The sequence below is a fragment of the Staurois parvus genome, unplaced genomic scaffold (assembly GCF_062004578.1).
Source record: "Staurois parvus isolate SC_StPar_1 unplaced genomic scaffold, SC_StPar_1.0 ptg001462l, whole genome shotgun sequence".
Lineage (NCBI taxonomy): Eukaryota > Metazoa > Chordata > Amphibia > Anura > Ranidae > Staurois > Staurois parvus.
In genome coordinates this window covers 268,650-292,790 of record NW_028319258.1, presented here as the reverse complement: position 1 = coordinate 292,790, position 24,141 = coordinate 268,650, and the positions used below count along the sequence as shown (strand labels likewise).

General features: G+C 41.4%; 1 protein-coding gene across 1 annotated transcript; it reads right to left on the bottom strand.

The window, feature by feature from the left end:
* Positions 1-948: 948 nt before the first annotated feature.
* LOC149435834 (perforin-1-like) lies at positions 949-19,929 on the bottom strand. Its single transcript, XM_089662375.1, has 3 exons — positions 19,391-19,929; positions 4,061-4,427; positions 949-1,668 (listed from the first exon to the last, which is right to left on the bottom strand). Exons 1-3 carry the CDS (start codon positions 19,927-19,929, stop codon positions 949-951), a joined length of 1,626 nt encoding a protein of 541 aa, XP_089518501.1.
* Between the last annotated feature and the right edge of the window lie 4,212 nt (positions 19,930-24,141).

The following is a 24,141-nucleotide window of genomic DNA, read 5'->3' as shown; positions in this document are numbered from 1 at the left end:
GAGGAGACCAGATATAGTGAATGCAGGGTCCGGGGAGAGCGGATATAGTGAATGCGGGGTCCGAGGAGACCGGATATAGTGAATGCAGGGTCCGGGGAGAGCAGATACAGTGAATGCGGGGTCCGGGGAGAGCGGATACAGTGAATGCAGGGTCCGGGGAGAGCAGAAAGAAAACTCCTCCTACAAGCTTTAACCAGTGCTCAGCTGTACACTGATAGAAGTCATAAGACTGCTATTTACTTCAGTACTGTCGGAGACCATATATAGTGAATGCAGAGTCCGGGGAGAGCGGATATAGTGAATGCGGGGTCTGGGGAGACCAGATATAGTGAATGCGGGGCCTGGGGAGAGCAGATATAGTGAATGCAGGGTCCGGGGAGAGCGGATATAGTGAATGCGGGGTCAGGGAGAGCGGATATAGTGAATGCGGGGTCTGGGGAGACCAGATATAGTGAATACGGGGCCCGGGGAGAACGGATATAGTGAATGCGGGGTCCGGGGAGAGCGGATATAGTGAATGCGGGGTCCGGGGAGAGCGGATACAGTGAATGCGGGGTCCGGGGAGAGCGGATACAGTGAATGCAGGGTCCGGGGAGAGCGGATACAGTGAATGCAGGGTCCAGGGAGACCAGATATACTGAATGCAGTTCCTGGGTTTCATAACACTTTAATACAAACACAAATTTATTTAGCAGTTTGCCTGGAATTACGCTTTAAAATTAAGCAAATTATATGCCAAGCTCAAATATATATAATGCACAAATAAATCTATAGGCAAATAAATAAAGTACACCCGGACCCAAGCTGTAGGTGTAAAAAATCACATTGCAATGAACTAACAGTTTAGGTGCTCCGTAAATCCCTTTGATGCTGTAAATGACAACTTGATCCTTGATTGGTTCTTATCATTTTCAATCACAAAATGCCCTTGGCTGACAGAAGGCATGTTTACGTGGCGGAAGCAGCATAGTCCCTACAGAAGGGTCCAGTCAGGTGCGGGATGCATTGTGCACTCACTGTAAAAGTCACACTCCCATGGACAAAGTAACAAATATGGTTCTTCAATCCACTGGTGACTGGTTTTTGACATGCCCCAAGCAGGTCGTCATCATACTTATTATCCTCATCCCAAACCTCCACCTTCAAGCTAGACAGCAAACTGAGTTCCACAATTTCGAGGTCAAACCGTGTATTCCAGGTCGGATTATTATTGTTCCATATGGTGTATGTCTGAAGAGAAATTGTTCCAACACTTATTTTGACATAGGCATCAGTGCTTGAAGCGTAGTCACCCCAGAGGTCAAAAGCACGCTGTACAGTGACCACCACTTTGGCAAGTCCCCTTTTGGAGGGGCAACAGTTTATATTTCTGCTTGGATTAGCTGGGCAAATGCAGTTGCACTCTCTACCGGGGCTCTGGTGTGAATCCGAAGGGCACGAGCAGTTCTTACTTAGCGCCGTCTCCCGGATATAATCACTGATGGCTTTCCGTAGGTTTTCTCTCTGAGGTCCTATGATTCCAACCAGGTTGTGGATGGGCGCCAGAGAGTAGGTTACGACATCAGGGTTAGTCTTTAGGCTCTCCATCCAGGTATCGAAGGAGGCTGTGCCTTTCCCATTCTTTAGGTCAAAGGTGAGCTGCTCAAATGTCATGTGTCCTCCTCTTACCTAGAATTAATGACGGAAAAAAAATCAGTAAAATGAAGCAATATGCAGGACTAGGCTTATTAAAGTGGTACGAAATCCAAAAGCAAATATTAAATTGCAGCTTACCCATCCTTAGATGTGATGGCTGCATTAGATTTCTTTTTAGGCTTCCCCCCTCTATTTCCACCTGGTGATCTGGCCAGTAAGTCTGTTATTTTTCAAAGAAGCAAGCTCTCCTGCAGATGTATCAGTTGCAGGGATTATACAAACCATTTAACCCCCCTGGAGGTATTCCCGAGTGTAGCTCGGGGTAAAGTTTCAGCACCACAAGCGGTAACCCCCCCGAGCTACACTTGGGAATACTCTGCAGCGTTGCTCCGGGATCCCTCGATCACTTACCTTGTCCTGCGCTCCCGTGATGTCCCCCCTGCAGTGTCACCGGCAATGTCCTCCGGCCGATGCTGGCATCCGTCTTCCGGGTTCCGTTCCCTGTGACGTCGGGACGTACGGGGGACGGAACCGGCGAGAAATTTTAAAATATCAAAACGTGACATTCACTAAATACACTAAAATCACATAGTATAACATTCCTGTATCAAACCATTTCACATACATTGTGTCCCGAGTGCTTTGTCCGGCGCCCTGCCTGCATTTTTACTGTTCTTTCTGTCTGGAAACTGAGAAACGTCCAAAAAGCGTCCCTTTAGGTCAGACGCGGTTTTAGACCGGCTAGAGAACAGCGATAGTAAATCAGAACCACTTGCAGAATTGAGTGATAATGATTCGTGGGGGAAATTCCTCATCAGACACTGAAAACGATTCTGCGACTGAGCTCAGCGATGTGTGAACTTGGCGCTATATTTCACATTTCAGTGTTTTTGGTTTGATTATATTATTGAATTAAATTTATTATTATTATATTATTATTTTTTATGATTATTTATTATATTATAATTTATGATTTCGTGTTTCAAGTTTTATCATCCCCGGGATGTTTACTAGACTCTTGTTCGGACAGATTTCAGAGAGTTATTCCTAAAAATTACAGGCCTACAATAAAAACCCGACATATTTCCATGCAAAAAAATGTACCGCTTTGAGCACAGAAATACTGACATAACAGACCTCTAGGGAGGTTAACACTGACAGGGCTGTATACAGTGATCGCCTTTTATTGATACACTGTATGTAAAGCCTGTATCTCAAAGCAAAGCAACTGTTTGCTGTAACTGCTTACAAGGCCTCATACACCCTGGATGCCAGTAGTGCTGCCGTATTAAAAACGAGTTTTGCAGCGTTTTGCCGCTTTTTTTCATTATCATGTTTTACCACTTTGCCGCTTTAGTGGTTTTTAGCAAGAAAACGCCTCTCTGCTATTTTTAACTCCCACTTTCCCACAATGTATCTTTGAATAGTCATTGGGGTTGATTTACTAAAACTGGAGAGTGCAGCTCTTCATAGTAACCAATCAGCTTCTAACTTCAGCTTGTTCAATTAAAAACCTGGAAGGTGATTGGTTTCTATGAAGAGCTGCACCAGATTTTCCACTCTCCAGTTTTAGTAAATCAACCCCCACTGTGCAGTTATTTAGTTGCCATTTTCAGAACAGAGAGAGCACTATGTTGTTCGGGAGCTGTCTTTCTTTTTCGTGCTGCGTCCATTATGGATCCTGTAATGCAGAAAATTGATGAGGCTATGCTACTGATTATGTGAAGGATGGTGAGGAGACAGAGACAGCTGTAGGAGAGAAGCAGCTGGAGGAGAGAAGCAGCTGTCAACGTTGATTCTGGACCCATCCTTAGATATCCTGTTCTGTATCCTCCATACGGTATGTCCATAAAAAGGAATTTCCTGTTTGCACACAGTTCTGTTAGCTGAGACAATGAGGCAGCAAAGAAAACTGGGAAATGTTCCTGCTTGCACACAGCAGAGGCATCCCTAAGGTAGGTGTCACGCGGTGCGGTAACACTTGGTGGCACCCCCTCCGACGAGCCCTGCCGAATGGATCAGATCTGCGGATTGAGCATAATGGAATGGAATGTATTGTTGCCCCTCTACAGGCTGTGTGTTTCCATTGGTGGACTATTCTACTGTACACTTACATTTCCCCCACTCTGGCTCTGTATGCCTAGACCTAAACTGCTAGGAATATAAGTAGACAGGAATCCCACTCTAGTCGATCTAAATGTACTAAAGTAGACTTGGCACACTCTGATTCATTCCCTACGGGTTTGGAGTATCTTGTGTATCTATGATGCCCTATCTTGTTGGTGTGATACTAAGCCTAGGCAGTTGATTAAGGCGCAAATGGATGTCAAAAGAAATTTGCTTAGAAGGCAGGAAAATATAAAAACAGTCCTAATAATATGCATCATAAACATACAAAGAAAATCTATACATATATACAACTCACCTCCCAACTCTTCTCACCAAACGTTTGGTAGAAGCTCTCCCCCATGTTGGATTTTTGGCTTAGTTCCTTGCAGGCACTAGCTTTGGCACTTGCTTCAGCTTTTCCAGCAACAGCAGCCGAAGCCTCGATGTTAAGACAATCCTTCAGCTCATCCATGGTCATGCCATCCATGGAGACTTCACACGTCTTGATGGCGTTGACCACTAGCACTTGGCCCCCTACATCTGCTTGGCTGATATAATGAGTTCCATAGATGCTAATTAGATTTCTGTAATGGGCTTGAGTGCTGGCGTCATAAACTGGTGGCAGAGACTGCAAGGCTTGATTCAGATCTTCGCTCAGAAGAAGAAGGCGTGAAAGACGGAAGCTGGCAAAGGGACAAATTTAGAAGGATTCAAAAACATTAACTCTTTTTTTTTTTACCATTTTAATGTAGCATCTTGGTACTTTGTATGGAGAAAACCATTTTGATGCCACATCATTTATTCAAAATGGTCATGGTTGCTCCAATAGGTACTAGGAGATCCTAGAGAGTATCTAGGTAATGCATTGCTGATCTGTCTTATTATCATCTTCCTGTAGTTCCTTCTCTAACATGCTGAAACCTTTAAAATCCAAAACTTGGCTTTGTAACACATTTCCTGTCTTAGGGTGGATCCACTATGGAGGAGTAACAGAGCCACCCTTGGACTACAGCATTGTCAAGCTGTGGGGAAGCTAGTAATAGATGAACTAGCAGTAGATGGACTTGACGAACAAATGACATATCTGACCATTGCAAGTACTCCTGTCAGTGGTAAATGGTTTGTCCCAACCCTCTAACTGCCACTTCTGCTTGACAGCTTGTCCTGTTACTCCTGTATGACCACATACTGCATATACAGGTGAAAAAATTAGAATATTGTGCAAAAGTTCATTTATTTCAGTGCAGCAACTTAAAAGGTGAGACTAATATATGAGATAGACTCATACATGCAAATCAAGATAGTTCAAGCCGTGATTTGTCATCATTGTGATGATTATGGCTTACAGCTCATGAAAACCCCAAATCCACAATCTCAGAAAATGAGAATATTCCATGCTATCAATAAAACAAGGATTGTACATAGAACAATATCGGACCTCTGAAAAGTAGAAGCATGCATATGTACTCAGTACTTGGTTTGGGCCCCTTTTGCAGCAATTACTGCCTCAATGCGGCGTGGCATGGAAGCTATCAGCCTGTGGCACTGCTGAGGTGTTATGGAAGACCAGGATGCTTCGATAGCGGCCTTCAGCTCTTCTGTATTGTTCGGTCTCATGTCTCTCACCTTTCTCTTGGCAATGCCCCATAGATTCTCTATGGGGTTCAGGTCAGGCGAGTTTGCTGGCCAATCAAGCACAGTAATCCCGCGGTCATTGAACCAAGGTTTGGTGCTTTTGGCAGTGTGGGCGGTGCCAAGTCCTGCTGAAAAATGAAGTCAGCATCCCCATAAAGCTCATCTGTGGAAGGAAGCATGAAGTGCTCCAAAATCTCCTGGCAGACGGCTGCGTTGACCCTGGACTTAATGAAGCACAGTGGACCAACACCAGCAGATGACATGGCTCCCCAAATCAACACTGACTATGGAAACTTCACACTGGACTTCAAGCATCTTGCAGTGTGTTCCTCTCCATTCTTCCTCCATACTCGGGGTCCTTGGGCCTCTCCATTCTTCCTCCATACTCGGTCCTTGGGCCTCTCTATTCTTCCTCCATACTCGGGGTCCTTGGGCCTCTCCATTCTTCCTCCATACTCGGGGTCCTTGGGCCTCTCCATTCTTCCTCCATACTCGGGGTCCTTGGTTTCCAAATGAGATGCAAAAGTTGCTCTCATCAGAAAAGAGGACTTTGGACCACTGAGCAACGAACCAGGTCTGTTTTTCTTTAGCCCATGTAAGACACTTTTGACGTTGTTTGTTGTTCAGGAGTGGCTTGACAAGAGGAATATGACATTTGAAGCCCATGTCCAGGATCTGTCTGTGTGTGGTGGCTCTTGATGCACTGACTCCAGCCTCAGTCCACTCCTTGTGAAAGTCCCCAACACTTTTAAATGGCCTTTTCCTGACAATCCTCTCCAGGTTGCGGTCATCCCTGCTGCTTGTGCACCTTTTTTTCCACACTTTTCCCTTCCACATAACTTTCTATTAATGTGCTTTGATACAGCACTTTGGGAACATCCACCTTCTTTAGCAATTACCTTTTGAGGCTTTCCCTCCTTATGGAGGGTGTCCATGATGGTGTCAGGTCAGCAGTCTTTCCCATGATTGTGATTCCTACTGAACCAGACTGAGAGACCATTTAAAGGCTCAGGAACCCTTTGCAGGTGTTATGGCTGAATGAGCTGATTAGAGTGGGACACTTTGAGCCGAGAATATTCCACCTTTTCACAATATTCTAATTTTTTTGATTGTGGATTTGGGGTTTTCATGAGCTGTAAGCCATAATCATCACAATGATGACAAATCACGGTTTGAACTATCTTGCTTTGCATGTAATCCCTGCATGTATCTCATATATTAGTTTCACCTTTTAAGTTGCATTACTGAAATAAATGAACTTTTGCACAATATTCTAATTTTTCGAGTTTCACCTGTATGTACCAGCACAGTCAATGGTACAGTTGCCGCATATATATGTCGCTGTGGTGTTCTGGGGCATGGACCACTGGCTCCCTAGGAACTATGACTGAGCTGTCTCCAACAGCTAATGATCAGCTACCAATGATTGGGAGCGAGCAGGACATGCTTCTGATTACAATGTAGCGCCCACCCACATAGAACATGCCCAGGTCTCCCTTACTAGTACAGAGGTTGCCTGCCACAGATACAGTTCCAAGCACACCAACAACACAGGCTCACTCTAGACAATTGTGGATTTAATTTGCAGAAACATGAACAGGAGGGGATATCGGCATTTAGGATGCTGCAAAATTATAGCAGAAATCAACAGGAGGACAAATCCTTTTGAAACAACCTTGACTGGAGGTAAGAGGAAGTAGTCAGTAATTCCAAATCTCTATAAGAGCAAATCTAGTTCATCCAGTAGCCTCTGGCACTCAATGCCTTCTAGAACACTCTAGAGTACTAAAACCAGGCCACAATGTCCTAGGACAGTGGTGGGCAACCTTTTTTTTCAACTGAGCCAAATCTCGCCAAAACCACGATTGAAATTTATTTTGAGAGCCACATTTTTAAAACTGAAAATACATCCCCCATATAGTAATTCATCCCCCATAGTAATTCATCCCCCATATAGTAATTCATCCCCCATAGTAATTCATCCCCCATATAGTAATTCATCCCCCATAGTAATTCATCCCCCATATAGTAATTCATCCCCCATAGTAATTCATCCCCCATATAGTAATTCATCCCCCATATAGTAATTCATCCCCCATAGTAATTCATCCCCCATATAGTAATTCATCCCCCATAGTAATTCATCCCCCATATAGTAATTCATCCCTCATAGTAATTCATCCCCCATATAGTAATTCATCCCTCATAGTAATTCATCCCCCATATAGTAATTCATCCCTCATAGTAATTCATCCCCCATATAGTAATTCATCCCCCATATAGTAATTCATCCCCCATAGTAATTCATCCCCCATATAGTAATTCATCCCCCATATAGTAATTCATCCCCCATAGTAATTCATCCCCCATATAGTAATTCATCCCCCATAGTAATTCATCCCCCATATAGTAATTCATCCCCCATATAGTAATATATATGTGACTTTTCTATGAGCAAATACATCAAATCAAATGAAATAAAACCCAAAAACATTTTTTTATAAAAATTATAAAATTATGTCCAAAGTCCCACCGTGTCCAAAATAAAATCAAATCAAAAATCCCAACCAAAAAATCCTCGCAAGTGTAACACAAAAACTTTAAACCTTTTCTTCTTCTTTCATCACAAAAACCTTCTTAATACCCGCAAATCCTGATATTCGTGTACCTCAAAAAGGAAAAAAACTCGACATAGAGTCATACCTTAAATAATAAAACACACGTGCCACTCACTGTGCAGCATGCAAAATCAATGTGTATACTCAAACCAAGTGTCAAAACACATACAAATAAGTGAAATGACAATATGAGTGAAAGCACATTCACATAGGATATGCAATGCAATGTGTGAAACCACTCCACAAATAATACTGCCAGTGTATAACACAACACCCTTATATATAAAAAGGTGATAACCAAAACCCAGATCATCACTCTCCAACTCTAATATGGATGGGTAATTACCCTATAGCAGAAACAGCAGGGCAGATTAACCACTCTGGGTTACACTCTCCTCTCACCGATTTTCTCCAAAGATTAGGGTCACTTCCTCCACTTTCCTCCAGAAAACCAGTCACAAATATAAAAGATATTCTTCTTTATTGATAACTCACAAAACAATTTCCGTGGTAACAGCTCCTCCTCACAAGCAGTGTCCACATGGACAGGTTCAGGGAAACATAAACCGCATGTTCCCACTTCCAAGATGGCCGCGATCGCACTTCCGGTCAACGTCGATGCGTATGACGTCACGTGTCCCTGACGCGTTTCGTCACTTCCTTTGACTTTTTCAGAAGGGTAAGGACGTCTGCGCATCGACTCTTTATGTACCGCCCTTCCTACATTAACGGCACCACTCAACGCCATCTTGGAAGCTGGAAAACACTGCCCACACCTGACTGCATTGTATCTAATACAAAAATTCAACTGCCACCTATACATAACTAAAACCTTATACCTCTATAAGGTAAGACACCACATATAAGGTACAAACACAGTGTACATTAAATATAATACCAGGACCAATTACATTACCATTCTTGTCTCGATACATAAATACAAGTGTAAACTCCATAGGACCACACACATGTATATATCCAGAAAAACATCAAGATCACACAAATAAGATATATAAATATATCAAGATATGATGTCAAGATAAACATATTTATAATTATTAAAGAACATATCTATTTCATTTTAAACGTATGCAACTAAAACACATACTAAAAGCTCCCTCTACTGGTCAAAATTAAAAGGCATTTCTATAATTTCTAGACTTCCGCCCTATATTATTACTCATCCCCAATACGCTTATTCTAATACCTGGAAATCCATATATCGATATTAATATTTACCCCTATCCTGCACCCGTAATTCAAGACACATAATCTAACACCTGAAAATTATTTAATATTTCTTTTTGTGCTAATACATAAGATAATATATAATCAAAACATTAAAATGAATAATTAAAATTTTTTAAAAATTTCAAATATCCTACAATTATTATTAGCAATTATTTCATTTAAAATTATATTACCTCAATGGTTCCACCCGTTAATTTCATGAATCCATCTAAACTTCTCTCATACATATGGGATATTTTACAAACAATATCCTATAATATGAATATAAATAACATATTAATTCTAAAATATAAGTAAAATATCTACTAAAATATATACTATTAAAAATCCGCAATAAAACAGTTCAAATCTAGTTCAATATTTAAACCATTCGGTTTTAAAGTATTTAATTTAAAAATCCAATATGTTTCATTTTGCGATATACTCTTTACCTTGTTATTACCTCTCCAATGGGAATCAACCATGTCAATACAACAAAACTTAATTGCACTAGGATCTGAGTTATGGTATTCTTTAAAGTGACAGGAGACACTATGGTCCTTCTTACCTTTTAGGATATTGGTCACATGTTCTTTTAATCTAGTACCCAACTTCCTTTTTGTTCTCCCTACATATTGTAATGGGCAGGGACATTCTAAAACATAGGTCACATATTTAGTATCGCATGTAATAAATTTTTTTATATTAAATTCTTCTCCTGTATAAACTGATTTATGAGTCTCGAATATTTGAAAAGTCTTGCGAGCCAGAAGGCAGACAAAAATTCCTTATTTTATACTCTCTAATGTTGGATCGCAAACCTCTAGCACATAACTACCAATGTGATAAAATGCAAAATAAAAATATATTGAGTGTTGCGCTCTCAAACCTTCAATCAATACATGATTATTTAAATCATTTAATTGTAAAAATTACAATAATTAAGAATGATGTGTGTGAATAAACATAAATTGTAATAATCTTATACTCTGAATCTTCTGAATCAACTCAGATAAACCATGTGCATGGAACAGTGATGAACAAACAAATATAAAATAAAATAAAAATAAATATAAAAAAATGTCCCAAAAAGTGACTTAGTGCTGAAAAATCTTCAATAATTATAAATCGGTGACTGCTTGTGAATCCTCCCTCAAGTGAAGATATGCGCTCACCTCATAGGAAGCCTGCAATTAGGCTATATAAGCTTGCGGTTCACCTCCTTTGGAACCTGCTTGTTTGGAACTCCTGTTATAAGATATCCATGGTATACGGCATATGCTATGGAATGAATCTCCTCTCCAGAGGGTGCTATTCCTCTATGTTTTCATCTCCATGCGGTTCTCCACATACAAAAAAGATCTCGACATGGTGCTTTATCGTTTTAAAAGATTGACTTTTATTTACTTTAGGGTATGGCGCTCACATGTGTGCGGATAGTGGTAGTACAAATACGATCCCAGACTGCCGCTTACTGCCGGAGCTGTGTACTCGTGGTCCGGCGAACGGACTGACTCCCTCCGAGTGACGTTAACAGTCCCACCCCTACGCGTTACGCCACTGGTCACGTGGCTTCATCAGGGGGATTTCAAATTTTTCAGCACTAAGTCACTTTTTGGGACATTTTTTTATATTTATTTTTATTTTATTTTATATTTGTTTGTTCATCACTGTTCCATGCACATGGTTTATCTGAGTTGATTCAGAAGATTCAGAGTATAAGATTATTACAATTTATGTTTATTCACACACATCATTCTTAATTATTGTAATTTTTACAATTAAATGATTTAAATAATCATGTATTGATTGAAGGTTTGAGAGCGCAACACTCAATATATTTTTATTTTGCATTTTATCACATTGGTAGTTATGTGCTAGAGGTTTGCGATCCAACATTAGAGAGTATAAAATAAGGAATTTTTGTCTGCCTTCTGGCTCGCAAGACTTTTCAAATATTCGAGACTCATAAATCAGTTTATACAGGAGAAGAATTTAATATAAAAAAATTTATTACATGCGATACTAAATATGTGACCTATGTTTTAGAATGTCCCTGCCCATTACAATATGTAGGGAGAACAAAAAGGAAGTTGGGTACTAGATTAAAAGAACATGTGACCAATATCCTAAAAGGTAAGAAGGACCATAGTGTCTCCTGTCACTTTAAAGAATACCATAACTCAGATCCTAGTGCAATTAAGTTTTGTTGTATTGACATGGTTGATTCCCATTGGAGAGGTAATAACAAGGTAAAGAGTATATCGCAAAATGAAACATATTGGATTTTTAAATTAAATACTTTAAAACCGAATGGTTTAAATATTGAACTAGATTTGAACTGTTTTATTGCGGATTTTTAATAGTATATATTTTAGTAGATATTTTACTTATATTTTAGAATTAATATGTTATTTATATTCATATTATAGGATATTGTTTGTAAAATATCCCATATGTATGAGAGAAGTTTAGATGGATTCATGAAATTAACGGGTGGAACCATTGAGGTAATATAATTTTAAATGAAATAATTGCTAATAATAATTGTAGGATATTTGAAATTTTTAAAAAATTTTAATTATTCATTTTAATGTTTTGATTATATATTATCTTATGTATTAGCACAAAAAGAAATATTAAATAATTTTCAGGTGTTAGATTATGTGTCTTGAATTACGGGTGCAGGATAGGGGTAAATATTAATATCGATATATGGATTTCCAGGTATTAGAATAAGCGTATTGGGGATGAGTAATAATATAGGGCGGAAGTCTAGAAATTATAGAAATGCCTTTTAATTTTGACCAGTAGAGGGAGCTTTTAGTATGTGTTTTAGTTGCATACGTTTAAAATGAAATAGATATGTTCTTTAATAATTATAAATATGTTTATCTTGACATCATATCTTGATATATTTATATATCTTATTTGTGTGATCTTGATGTTTTTCTGGATATATACATGTGTGTGGTCCTATGGAGTTTACACTTGTATTTATGTATCGAGACAAGAATGGTAATGTAATTGGTCCTGGTATTATATTTAATGTACACTGTATTTGTACCTTATATGTGGTGTCTTACCTTATAGAGGTATAAGGTTTTAGTTATGTATAGGTGGCAGTTGAATTTTTGTATTAGATACAATGCAGTCAGGTGTGGGCAGTGTTTTCCAGCTTCCAAGATGGCGTTGAGTGGTGCCGTTAATGTAGGAAGGGCGGTACATAAGGAGTCGATGCGCAGACGTCCTTACCCTTCTGAAAAAGTCAAAGGAAGTGACGAAACGCGTCAGGGACACGTGACGTCATACGCATCGACGTTGACCGGAAGTGCGATCGCGGCCATCTTGGAAGTGGGAACATGCGGTTTATGTTTCCCTGAACCTGTCCATGTGGACACTGCTTGTGAGGAGGAGCTGTTACCACGGAAATTGTTATGTGAGTTATCAATAAAGAAGAATATCTTTTATATTTGTGACTGGTTTTCTGGAGGAAAGTGGAGGAAGTGACCCTAATCTTTGGAGAAAATCGGTGAGAGGAGAGTGTAACCCAGAGTGGTTAATCTGCCCTGCTGTTTCTGCTATAGGGTAATTACCCATCCATATTAGAGTTGGAGAGTGGTGATCTGGGTTTTGGTTATCACCTTTTTATATATAGGGTGTTGTGTTATACACTGGCAGTATTATTTGTGGAGTGGTTTCACACATTGCATTGCATATCCTATGTGAATGTGCTTTCACTCATATTGTCATTTCACTTATTTGTATGTGTTTTGACACTTGGTTTGAGTATACACATTGATTTTGCATGCTGCACAGTGAGTGGCACGTGTGTTTTATTATTTAAGGTATGACTCTATGTCGAGTTTTTTTCCTTTTTGAGGTACACGAATATCAGGATTTGCGGGTATTAAGAAGGTTTTTGTGATGAAAGAAGAAGAAAAGGTTTAAAGTTTTTGTGTTACACTTGCGAGGATTTTTTGGTTGGGATTTTTGATTTGATTTTATTTTGGACACGGTGGGACTTTGGACATAATTTTATAATTTTTATAAAAAAAATTTTTTGGGTTTTATTTCATTTGATTTGATGTATTTGCTCATAGAAAAGTCACATATATATTGTTAAGCTGGCCTTCAAGGGTGAAGGTAGATCACTTTTCTGGGATATTATAGGTTTAAGTGTTGGGATATAGAAATATACATCCCCCATAGTAATTCATCCCCCATATAGTAATTCATCCCCCATATAGTAATTCATCCCCCATAGTAATTCATCCCCCATATAGTAGTTCATCCCCCATAGTAATTCATCCCCCATAGTAATTCATCCCCCATATAGTAATTCATCCCCCATAGTAATTCATCCCCCCTATAGTAATTCATCCCCCATATAGTAATTCATCCCCCCTATAGTAATTCATTCCCCATATTAATTCATCCCCCATATTAAGTCCCCAAGTCCCCCCTGAGTCAATTCACTTACCTTTGCTCCGCGCGTTCTTCTCGCCGTGTTCCCCTGCCGTTCTGGTCTTCAGGGCGGACTGTGAGAGGAGAGGAGCTCGTCACGCTGCCCCGCCTACATCCTGGCTGCCCCGCCTACATCCTGACAGCTGCAGAGTCCTGACTTTTGGGGCGGCCGCCCGAGAGGAGGGAGGGGGGTGGCCACCCGAGAGGAGGGAGGGGAGCGGGCGCCCGGCACACAGAAGAGCCGCATTTAAGTTTGTAAAGAGCCGCATGTGGCTCACGAGCCGCGGCTTGCCGACCACTGTCCTAGGACAACTGCTGCCCCCCCCCAGTCTCAAAGCAACAGTCTTCATTAAAAGAGAAAAAAGATTCTCCTCCAGACCAATGTTCCCAGGTGATGCCCTCCAGCCAATGTCTTTAGTTAAATCTCTTCTGGACCCTCAGTCCAGCACATGCTGAAGCCTCAACAGCAACTCCAGTATACTGGCTGCATCCCAGAGGCAGCAGCCCCTGGAAAAGAAGAACATTTTGAGCAGGCATCACAAGCATTTATCACCTCCTTCAGTCACCTTTTGGGATTGGTTGAAGTATGATAAATATTTATTTTTTTATTCCATAAATGTTTATTAATGAAATACAGAATGGTACAGATAATACGCATATGAAGCGGGTACCAGACAGTTGACAATGCATTAAACATGAAACATGAAACATGAAAGAATGGAATGAAATGCAAGAATTTGGATAGTATTAATATACTAGGCCGTGACAGGGATAGGCTTGTAATACTCAGGCATTGTTATAAAGCCATATGGAGGATTGTGGCGCCATACCTCCTCCAAATAAATCTCGATGTGTAGATCTGTAAAGGAAGGGAGGGTAGATTCGGAGAATATGTAAAAGGTATTGCTACAATCGTAAGACGATAGAGGTATCTGAGTGCAGGTGTGGATTGTCGTGAGGGCCGCTAATAAAAATAAGGGAGGTATGCTATCAACATGCCAAATGTTCCTGTAATGAATAAGTGAAATATATAGAAGCATGTAAGAAAAGGAAGAAAAGAGAAGAAAAGATGGGAGCGAGAAAGAGAGAAAAAAAAAGGGGGGGGGGGGCACTGGGAAAGGATAAAGTAAGGTGGTAACCTGCGGAATTTGTGTCATCGTCAATACAATAGGTCATAAGTAGATGATAACAAATAGTAGTGCAGCGCTATCAATAAATATACATAAAACTTAAATGGAAAATACAAAGAGAATAGGACAATCAATACACTGCCCCTTGCAAACCCTCACGTATAACAAGGGGTTAGTCCTTATAGCATATACAGTCCCACATAAGTAGATATCCAATATATAAGTGTCCTATAGGTGAAACACAGCACACTCTAAAACTCTTCATGCAGGTGCTTCAAACTGTGTGTATCCACATTACCAGGGGTGCCCCCTCACCTTCCTGCCCAGGCCCCTCAGGACCAATGAGCTAGATATGCCTCCTAGTGATCCTCCAGAAGGATTAAATCCTTCTTAGCTGGGGTGGTAGAGCTCTTCCCTCCTCTGGTGAGTGAATATCCAGATCTGTCTCCTAATACTCGGACGAGTATTACTCCATGGACATTCCCAGTAAAGCAAAGAGATCCAACATAGTGTAAAATCATTTAATAAAATCCTTCAATATAAGAAATGCTTACTCACATGTAACAAGTACAATCTGGCATTTTCCCCACACTATGGGTGTACTGCATACTGTTTCAGGTGCACCAAGATGGCGCCCGCCGGATATGACGTCACTACGATACGTCGTACAGCCCCTCCTACTGGCGTATCTACCCGTTACGTCACCTGACGAGTCGAGCAATTGGGTGTAGAGCATTGAAGGGAGAACGTTGCCATCCATATCAGTAAGGGTAAAAGGAGTATCACCAGCGGCAGGGCTAAGTTAAATCAGATAGTTTGGTGCATGAGGGATCGGTATGTAGGAGTGGTTTGAAAGTGGGTCCAGCAGGCCCATGTATGGGAGAATTTAGTTGATAAATATTTATAACTCAGTGGTTGATCCTTCTGCCCTATGTTCTAGAACAGGAGTGGGCAAACTTTTTGACTTGAGGGCCGCAATGGGTTCATATATTGGACCCGGGGGCCGGACCAAGAGTAGATAGTAATTCATCCCCCATATAGTAATTCATCCCCCATATAGTAATTCATCCCCCATAGTAATTCATCCCCCATAGTAATTCATCCCCCCTATAGTAATTAATCCCCCATAGTAATTCATCCCCCATAGTAATTACTCCCCCATATAGTAATTCATCCCCCATAGTATTTCATCCCCCACAGTAATTCATCCCCCATAGTAATTCATCCCCCATATAGTAATTCATCCCCCATATAGTAATTCATCCCCCATAGTAATTCATCCCCCATAGTAATTAATCCCCCATATAGTAATTCATCCCCCATAGTAATTCATCCCCCATATAGTAATTCATCCCCCATAGTAATTCATCCCCCATATAGTAATTCATCCCCCATAGTAATTCATCCCCCATATAGTAATTAATTCCCCATATTAATTCATCCCTCATATAGTAATTCATCCCCCATAGTAATTCATCCCCCATAGTAATTAATCCCCCATATAGTAATTCATCCCCCATAGTAATTCATCCCCCATAGTAATTAATCCCCCATATAGTAATTCATCCCCCATACTAATTCATCCCCCATAGTAATTAATCCTCCATATAGTAATTCATCCCCCATATAGTAATTCATCCCCCATAGTAATTCATCCCCCCTATAGTAATTCATCCCCCATATAGTAATTCATCCCCCATAGTAATTCATCCCCCCTATAGTAATTCATCCCCCATATAGTAATTCATCCCCCATATTAATTCATCCCTCATATAGTATTTCATCCCCCACAGTACTATTCCCCCCCAAGTAGTAAGCCAAGTCCCCCCTGTGTCAATTCACTTACCTTTGCTCCGCGTATTCCTCTCGCCGTGTTCCCGCGCCGTTCCGGTCTTCAGGGCAGACTGTGAGAGGAGCCTAGCTCCCCTCACGGTCGTCACGCTGCCCCGCCTACACACATCCTGACAGCCAATGTTTGCCTGCCCTGGCTGTGTTTTTTTTATCACGCTCCGCGGGCCGGATTAAAAGGTCCGCTGGGCCGTATACGGCCCGCGGGCCGTAGTTTGCCCATTGCTGTTCTAGAAGCTTCTTCCAGAAGCAGGCAGGAGTAATCAACCACCGAGTTTAGGCAAATCTGAACAGACAAAAAAAAAAACAGATCACTGCTCCACCAAGTGTAGTAGAGTAAGAAACTAAATTTAGCCTAACTAGGGCAGGGTGCTACAAAATGTGCAGAGGATCGCAGTTACCCGAATCACCAGATGAAATAGAGCCACCATATTTATGAATTGGCAAACGGACATATATCAAAATTTTGCTTTAGGCTTGATTATGCTTTAAAGTTTATTAAACAAAAGAAAGGTCCAGACCCATCTGTGCTGTATTGTCTGGCTTAGAAAAATGACCTAAATTACAAATGGCGTAGTAGATAGAACCCCTCACTCATGTGATTTTCAATTGTGAATTAGGTTGTCTACCTAAAGTGTGAAGATTACATCCAACAAAAAGAGTACCTAACAATTGACTTCACAGCAATGCAAAGTAACAAAATAACAATTAGACGTGTGATTTAAAAGCAGGGTTTGTTTTCCTAGATGTCTGCCGAAAAAGGACATGGGTAGCTGGGCACTGCCATGGGAGATAACCAATGCAAAACAAGTTTAAAAAATACGCAAAGTAATTAAATAGCATTCTTGGGGGATGCCTTAATCCTGCACATGGAGTTGTGCCACTGGAGGATGTACTGCTTTAAAAGCGACATAAAGAAAAAACCTTATGACTAAATGACAGTTCCTCGCCGGCTTTGTCCTGTTTGTAAATAAAGCTGATGGGGTTCCAAGGTGACGCCATTGACCATATTTGACCATATTTGGTCATATCTGTGCATGACGTACATTATTATTATTATTATACAGGATTTATATAGCACCAAAAGGTTTGCTCAGCGCTGTACATTAGTGGGGGGGACAGTACATGAGACAATACAGTAACAAAACAAAACACGAGGGGTTCGAGGGCCCTGCTCTTTGGAGCTTACAATCTAGGAGGGAGGGGATAGTGGTACAGGAGGAAGTGGCTGTGGGGGATGGAGTGGTAGGAGGAGTGGAGGAGATCGGTTGTTAGGTGAGGGTGGGGTAGGCTTCCCTGAAGAGATGTGTTTTCAGGGTGCGCCTAAAGGTGAACATGATGTTATCAAGGTTCCCTGTTGCCATTCAGCAGACAGAGAGGGTTCTGTCATTTGCAATGGGAATTGTGCTGAGAAAACATTCTTGTGTCAGCAGATTGTTGTGGCGATGGAACGTTGGGTGATCCTCATCCTGATTGACGCTGGATCCACATTGCTAGATGACGGGAGTGATATTGCATTTACATTGTGGTTTCTTATTTTTCTTCTTCTTCTTTTTTTTTTTTTTTTTTGAGGGGGGGGGGTTAATAAAGGACTTTTTCTTGGCGTCTGTGTTTTTATTTACAATTACATGTGAATGTGAATGTGTAACAAGGAGGGTTCTGGGGACCCAATTAGTCTAAATGGAGGTTCCAGGTTATGAAAAGTCCCTCCCTGAAGATTTCTAGATACTGTTTTGGGGACAGGATGTAGGGATGAGGCCTTTACCTCATCAAAATGGGCCATTTTTTTCTCTTAAAGGGCCAGCACACCATTTAAGGAAAAAAAAACAATAAAACCAAAAGGCTAGGTGTCCCCATCAGAATCAATACCACACCTTTATCTAGGCATGCACCCTGGCTGGCCAATCAAGAGGGGGAGAGTGAATGTGGGTTTCTCCCTCTTCTGAATTATACCAGGCCTTATGCTCTCAACATTTGGATGGTACCTGACAAGGCAGGGGGGGGCGACCATGCCTCTCCTCTATCAAGACACCTTGTACCCATAACTCCTTGTTGTTCATTTAAATAAAGAAGTACAGAAAAACACAGACACCATGCAAAAAGTCGTTTACTAAGAAAATCCGCCCACCCCCAAAAAAGTTCCATGATGTAAATCTGGTGCTACCCTGCCACTACTCCCGTTTGCAAGTGACAGTTCACTGGCACTGCTGGAATGTAAACAACAGTGCTGGGGGAACTTGGGTGACATAATGTCAGGACCATATTGGGTCAATGATATCACTTGGGATCCCCATTGGCTTGTTTACAATTTGAAACCAGCCCACAGGAATCTTTCATTTAGAGGTAGTGGTACCACCAATAAATGGCAAACTTCTGGCTGCATTAGCCAGAGGATTGGGCACATGGATGAACTCTCCAGATCTGGCCAACTTGTTCAACCATTTACAGAACTGCAAACTGCCTGGGTTTGGGGCGAACTGATGGTCAACCTGAACCTGAAACTTTTCCCTACTTCTCATGATGAAATATGCGTGTTGAAACCTCTTTACAAGTACTTTGGGGTGCTAAAATAAATATAAGTATTAGATATTTGTAAGCACAGTGAGCACTATTTTCTTTATATTGTAAGGCATCTATGCTCTCACTTTTAGGAACTCTTGGAACTTTTGAGCTTTACAGATTTTAAAATGATGCAATATGGTTTTTTAGATGATGTACCTATAATAGACACAATTCAGCTGGTGCTTGATGAAGGTATAACGGTCTGTGCTGGTCTTACTCCTTCCAAACTGTGCCATGTCGGACTGGGTTCCAGCCATTATTAGCTTGGCGTCCACCCCTTGGTGACGGAGCTCCAGACCAGCTTCCCAGTCATTCTTCACCTCAGATGCAGCTCCCTCAGCCAGGGATGTAAAAGATCTGGAGATCTCACTGCTGATCTTCCTAGAACAGTATGACTGGGGCCTCCAGTCCACCATCACAAGGGGCAGTTTCTGCCAATGCTTGGTTACATAGGGGTTGTAACAGACAATGCAAGTGTCATCCTTTCTAGACAACTTCTGGAGATCTAGCAGTTGAGCCCTTGTTTGCTTCATGGTCACAATGTCAAAGCCTTGACCAAGAACATGGTAACCAGGGACAAAATGGACTTTATTGCATTCTGGTGTCTTGGCAATCCGGCAAGCGAAGGAGAGCTGGGGCTTATATTGGCAGGAGGCAGAAGTGGCAAAGCTAAGAAGAATCAAGATGAGCCACATATTCAGACAGTTGCATGGAACATAAACCCTGCAGAAACCCTGCAGAAAGAAGGAAAAAACAAGACGGGTGTTAGATACTATAGTACTATAGAGTATTATATATAAACATTTTACATTTTTTTCTTTTATATTTCCATATATTCTTTTTGAAAATCCACTGGAGGCTCGTAAAAGCCTAATGGTTTCTCTAACATAATATAAGAAAAATTTACTTTGAAGAGAGAAAACAGGAAGTTCAGCTCACTGTGGTGCCCTGGGTGTCACTAGGTCAGAAAGAGAAAGTAAAATGTCTTGGTTCTTAGGCTTTTTCTTGAATTGTGGTCTGCATACCATTTCTTATTAGAGCGATAATCAGCCCCTAGAACAATTCACGCTATTGGATGCCCTTCTCTCTATATGATGCAATGTCTTCCATAGCCTCCTCTACATGGTGGGCTGATCATTTATCATGGCCAGGAATACTAATGAATGGAGATCATTGCCCATAATGCTGATTCTTTGCAATGTCTTAAGCCAGCCATACATGGATCGAATTTTGGCCGATTCAGCAGGGACAGGTAGAATTTTGATCCATGTATGGGCAAGCCGATTGTACCCAAGTTGATCCATCAGTTGACTTGGGTACAACCAGCCTGTACATGCAATTACTGCTAGAATCTATACCTGCTATTAATAACCATTGTATTCTGCTGGCCACTCCCTGCAACCCCATCCCCCCGCCAGCAGAATACAATAGCACTGCAGGAGGCATTCCCCCATCAACACTGACTATGTTCCAGAGATTTTCTTTCCTTCCGCCTGAAGTTATCTATGGATGGCCTTATGCATATTTTGCTTTGTTTACACAACAATATACTTAGCAAACTATTTTTTGTGAAATGTCTACAAAGTTTCTTATATAGAGATCCCATCAATAACAGCGCTTCCTGTTCAAAGCTGACAACACTAAGCTGCTGCTTCACAATTAGCTGCAGTGTTGTCAGCCTGCTGTGAAAGCCCCTTTAGTTGACTACCTATGTGACTGACCTAATATGCAGCCCAACAGTCAACCAAATGAGTTTTATACAGCCCAACAGTCAACCAAATGAGTTTTCACAGCAGGCTGACAACGCTACTGCTAAATACGAAGCAAGGGCTTAGAGTTGTCAGCTTGCAACAAGTGATGTTATTGGCAGGATCCCCAGGGCAAGAAACTTTACAACAGATTTACAAAAAAAAAACTGCTTACTGCATACAGTGATAAACCATTCCAAACACTTGCTAAAAATGGACTTAGGGTTTACTTACTTCTAAATTAGCTGTGTACCTTGGGCATGCCACACATGTACAAAAAAACTTCTTTGACGTGCACAGGGCATATGTAGTACTCATGGTCCTTCTGCTTCACTGTCACTCCATTCCCCAACATTAGCTGGCAATTCTCAGCTGTCAAAATGACAGCCGGGATTTGCTGTGTAAAAACAGCCACCATTACAGCCACCTTCTTACAAAAAGCTTATATTCCGATGTGAGATAGATACTGTAAGGCAGTGGTACTCAACCTTTCTAATGCCGCGACCCTTTAATACAGTTCCTCATGTTGTGGTGACCCCCAACCATAAAATTATTTACCCAGTAATTATAATTCATGAGTGTCGTTTTACCTCCAATACTGCTGCTTTCAACACAGTAGCTGCTTTCAACACAGTAGCTGCTTTCAACACAGCAGCTGCTTTAAACAGAGTAGCTGCTTTCAACACAGCAGCTGCTTTCAACACAGTAGCTGCTTTTAACAGAGTAGCTGCTTTCAACACAGCAGCTGCTTTTAACAGAGTAGCTGCTTTCAACACAGTAGCTGCTTTCAGCACAGTAGCTGCTTTTAACAGAGTAGCTGCTTTCAACACAGCAGCTGCTTTCTACACAGTAGCTGCTCTTTACACATCGGAAATATGTGTTTTCCGATGGTCTTAGGCGACCCCTGTGAAAGGGTTGTTCGACCCCCAAAGGGGTCGCGACCCATAGGTTGAGAACCACTGCTGTAAGGGAACTGCAGCAAGGCAACTGACGCATTGATATCTGCACGTGCATAGCATCGTTCATAGAAATTTGAGCGACCCATTCTTTCACCAATGTTTGTAGAAGCAGTCTGCATGCCTAGGGGCTTGATTGAATACACCTGTGTCCATGGAGGGGATTGGAACACCTGAATCACATGATTTGGAGGGCTGGCCCAATACTTTTGGCAATACAGTGTATGTTCCTAGGCTGGTGTATGAGGATGGGACAATGATACATGAGAAGTCTTGCACACAAACCACACAAGGACAGCTAAGACTGAAACTTGTGTTTGGATGAATAATGTCCTCATTTCTGTATCTGATATAGAAACTTAGGTTCCTCTTTTTCACACGGAATGTTTTCATCTCATCTATACTGTATGAGAGTTATTCTACCACAATAGGAAGACAATAACCACAGCCCTATAGAATATTGGTCACTTTAACAAGTCATCATTTCCTTTTTTGTTATTGAGTGCCATCATTAAGTCTGCTATTTAGGTGTCCAACGTTTCCATCTTACATATATATATGTAACATACAAAAAATGAATGTATTTTCTGTGATTATGAGAGTTAATTCTGAAATTTGGATGGCATTAGATTCATACTGAATTAAAAGCTGAACTCCAGCCTTCCTTTCAATCTATTCCCCTGTACTGGAATTACATTGCTTATTCTTATTTTGCTGCACACTGTGAGCTTTTCAGTGTTCATTGGAAGCTGCAGAAAATCAGATAGCGCTCATTTCCTGGCTGAAGGACATCCAGAATCATCTAGCCAGCTTTGGTTCATTAATCGTGGAGGTTCAGCATCACTCATGGGCATAATCTAGGGTGGTCTGCATGCAAGTCCAACCTGCTTCTGTAACCTGCTATAATATGCATCAATCTGCATTGCCAGCCATCAGTCAGACATCCGCAGCAGCACACAAGTGGACTTAAAGTATAACAACAAACACACTCTGGATTTTCAGTGTTTATGGAGGTGGAGTGTACAATAATGGGATAGTCCATGATTTTTTTTTGGGGGGGGGAGGGGGTATTTTGACAAAAAGTAGCACCCTCCTAGATGGGTGGTAGGTCATGTAAATGTAATTCTTGGTTCACTGTAATCAATGAGCTGTTTGTGACTATTTTGGTCTGTCTGTCTGGAAATATCCTGGAAGACAGAAGGTAAGGAGAGTCAAAGTGGTTCTAAAGGCTCAAGGTTTTTTACCTTCATATATTCCATACATGAAGGTAAAAAACCTTCTGTGCGCAGCAGCCCCCCCAATCCCTACTTGAGCCCCTTCCAACCAGCAATGTTCTCAAAGGCCTCTGCTGTCTGAGGACCCTTCCTCCTCATTGGCGGGAGCCCATTGGCTGACGCTGCTTTCAATCACTACCAGTGAGCAAATGAGGATAGAGCAGGGGGCAGATATATATGTCTTATGGAGGCATAGAACAGTGTCTCGGGGACCAGTATGCAGCAGTGCTCCCAAGGTGACCGACTTTCCCTGGAGGCAGTGCTTGAAGGGGAAGAGCTCGGAGTGCCGGTGGGGACCCAAAAAGAAGAGGATCTGGGCTGCTCTGTGCAAAACCACTGCAAAAAGCAGGTAAATATAAACATGTTTGTTATGTCAAAAAAAAAAAATCATTAGTATCACTTTAAATCAGCAGCTGCATGTTTATGCAGCCCTGGCCAATCCCTGTGGAGAGTGTGCCCAGATGTGCCCAGATGTTGGCTGGGAGTGTGTATAAATCCTCTGAAACCTGGAAAAAGGTGTCTTTTCCCTGAGGAGGAGATAACAGCCAGGACTTCCTGGGCAGGTCTGCCATGTGTCTGCTGTCCCAGCTAGGCTAGCTGGGGGCCTATTCTGCTGAAAGCTGCCAAAGCTGACTTGTCATCTGAAGATCCAGCCTGGTATCACTGGGATATGGTCTGAAAGATATTGGAAGGATGCAACCAACTATCCAAAGACATTAGTAAGTACAGCCTGGTGTTAGAGTTCCTTGAGATTCTGTGTTACTGCCATCTCTCTTGTGCTAGAGTCCGTTTTATCCAAAGGGGACATTTGGGGGTTGACTTACAAAAGGCAAATAGGGCTTCACAAGTGCAGTTGCTTCAGAGCTTTGTAAATGAGGTAAAGCTTAACTTTACAAAGAATACCCAATCAGGCGCAAGGGAAATAAAAA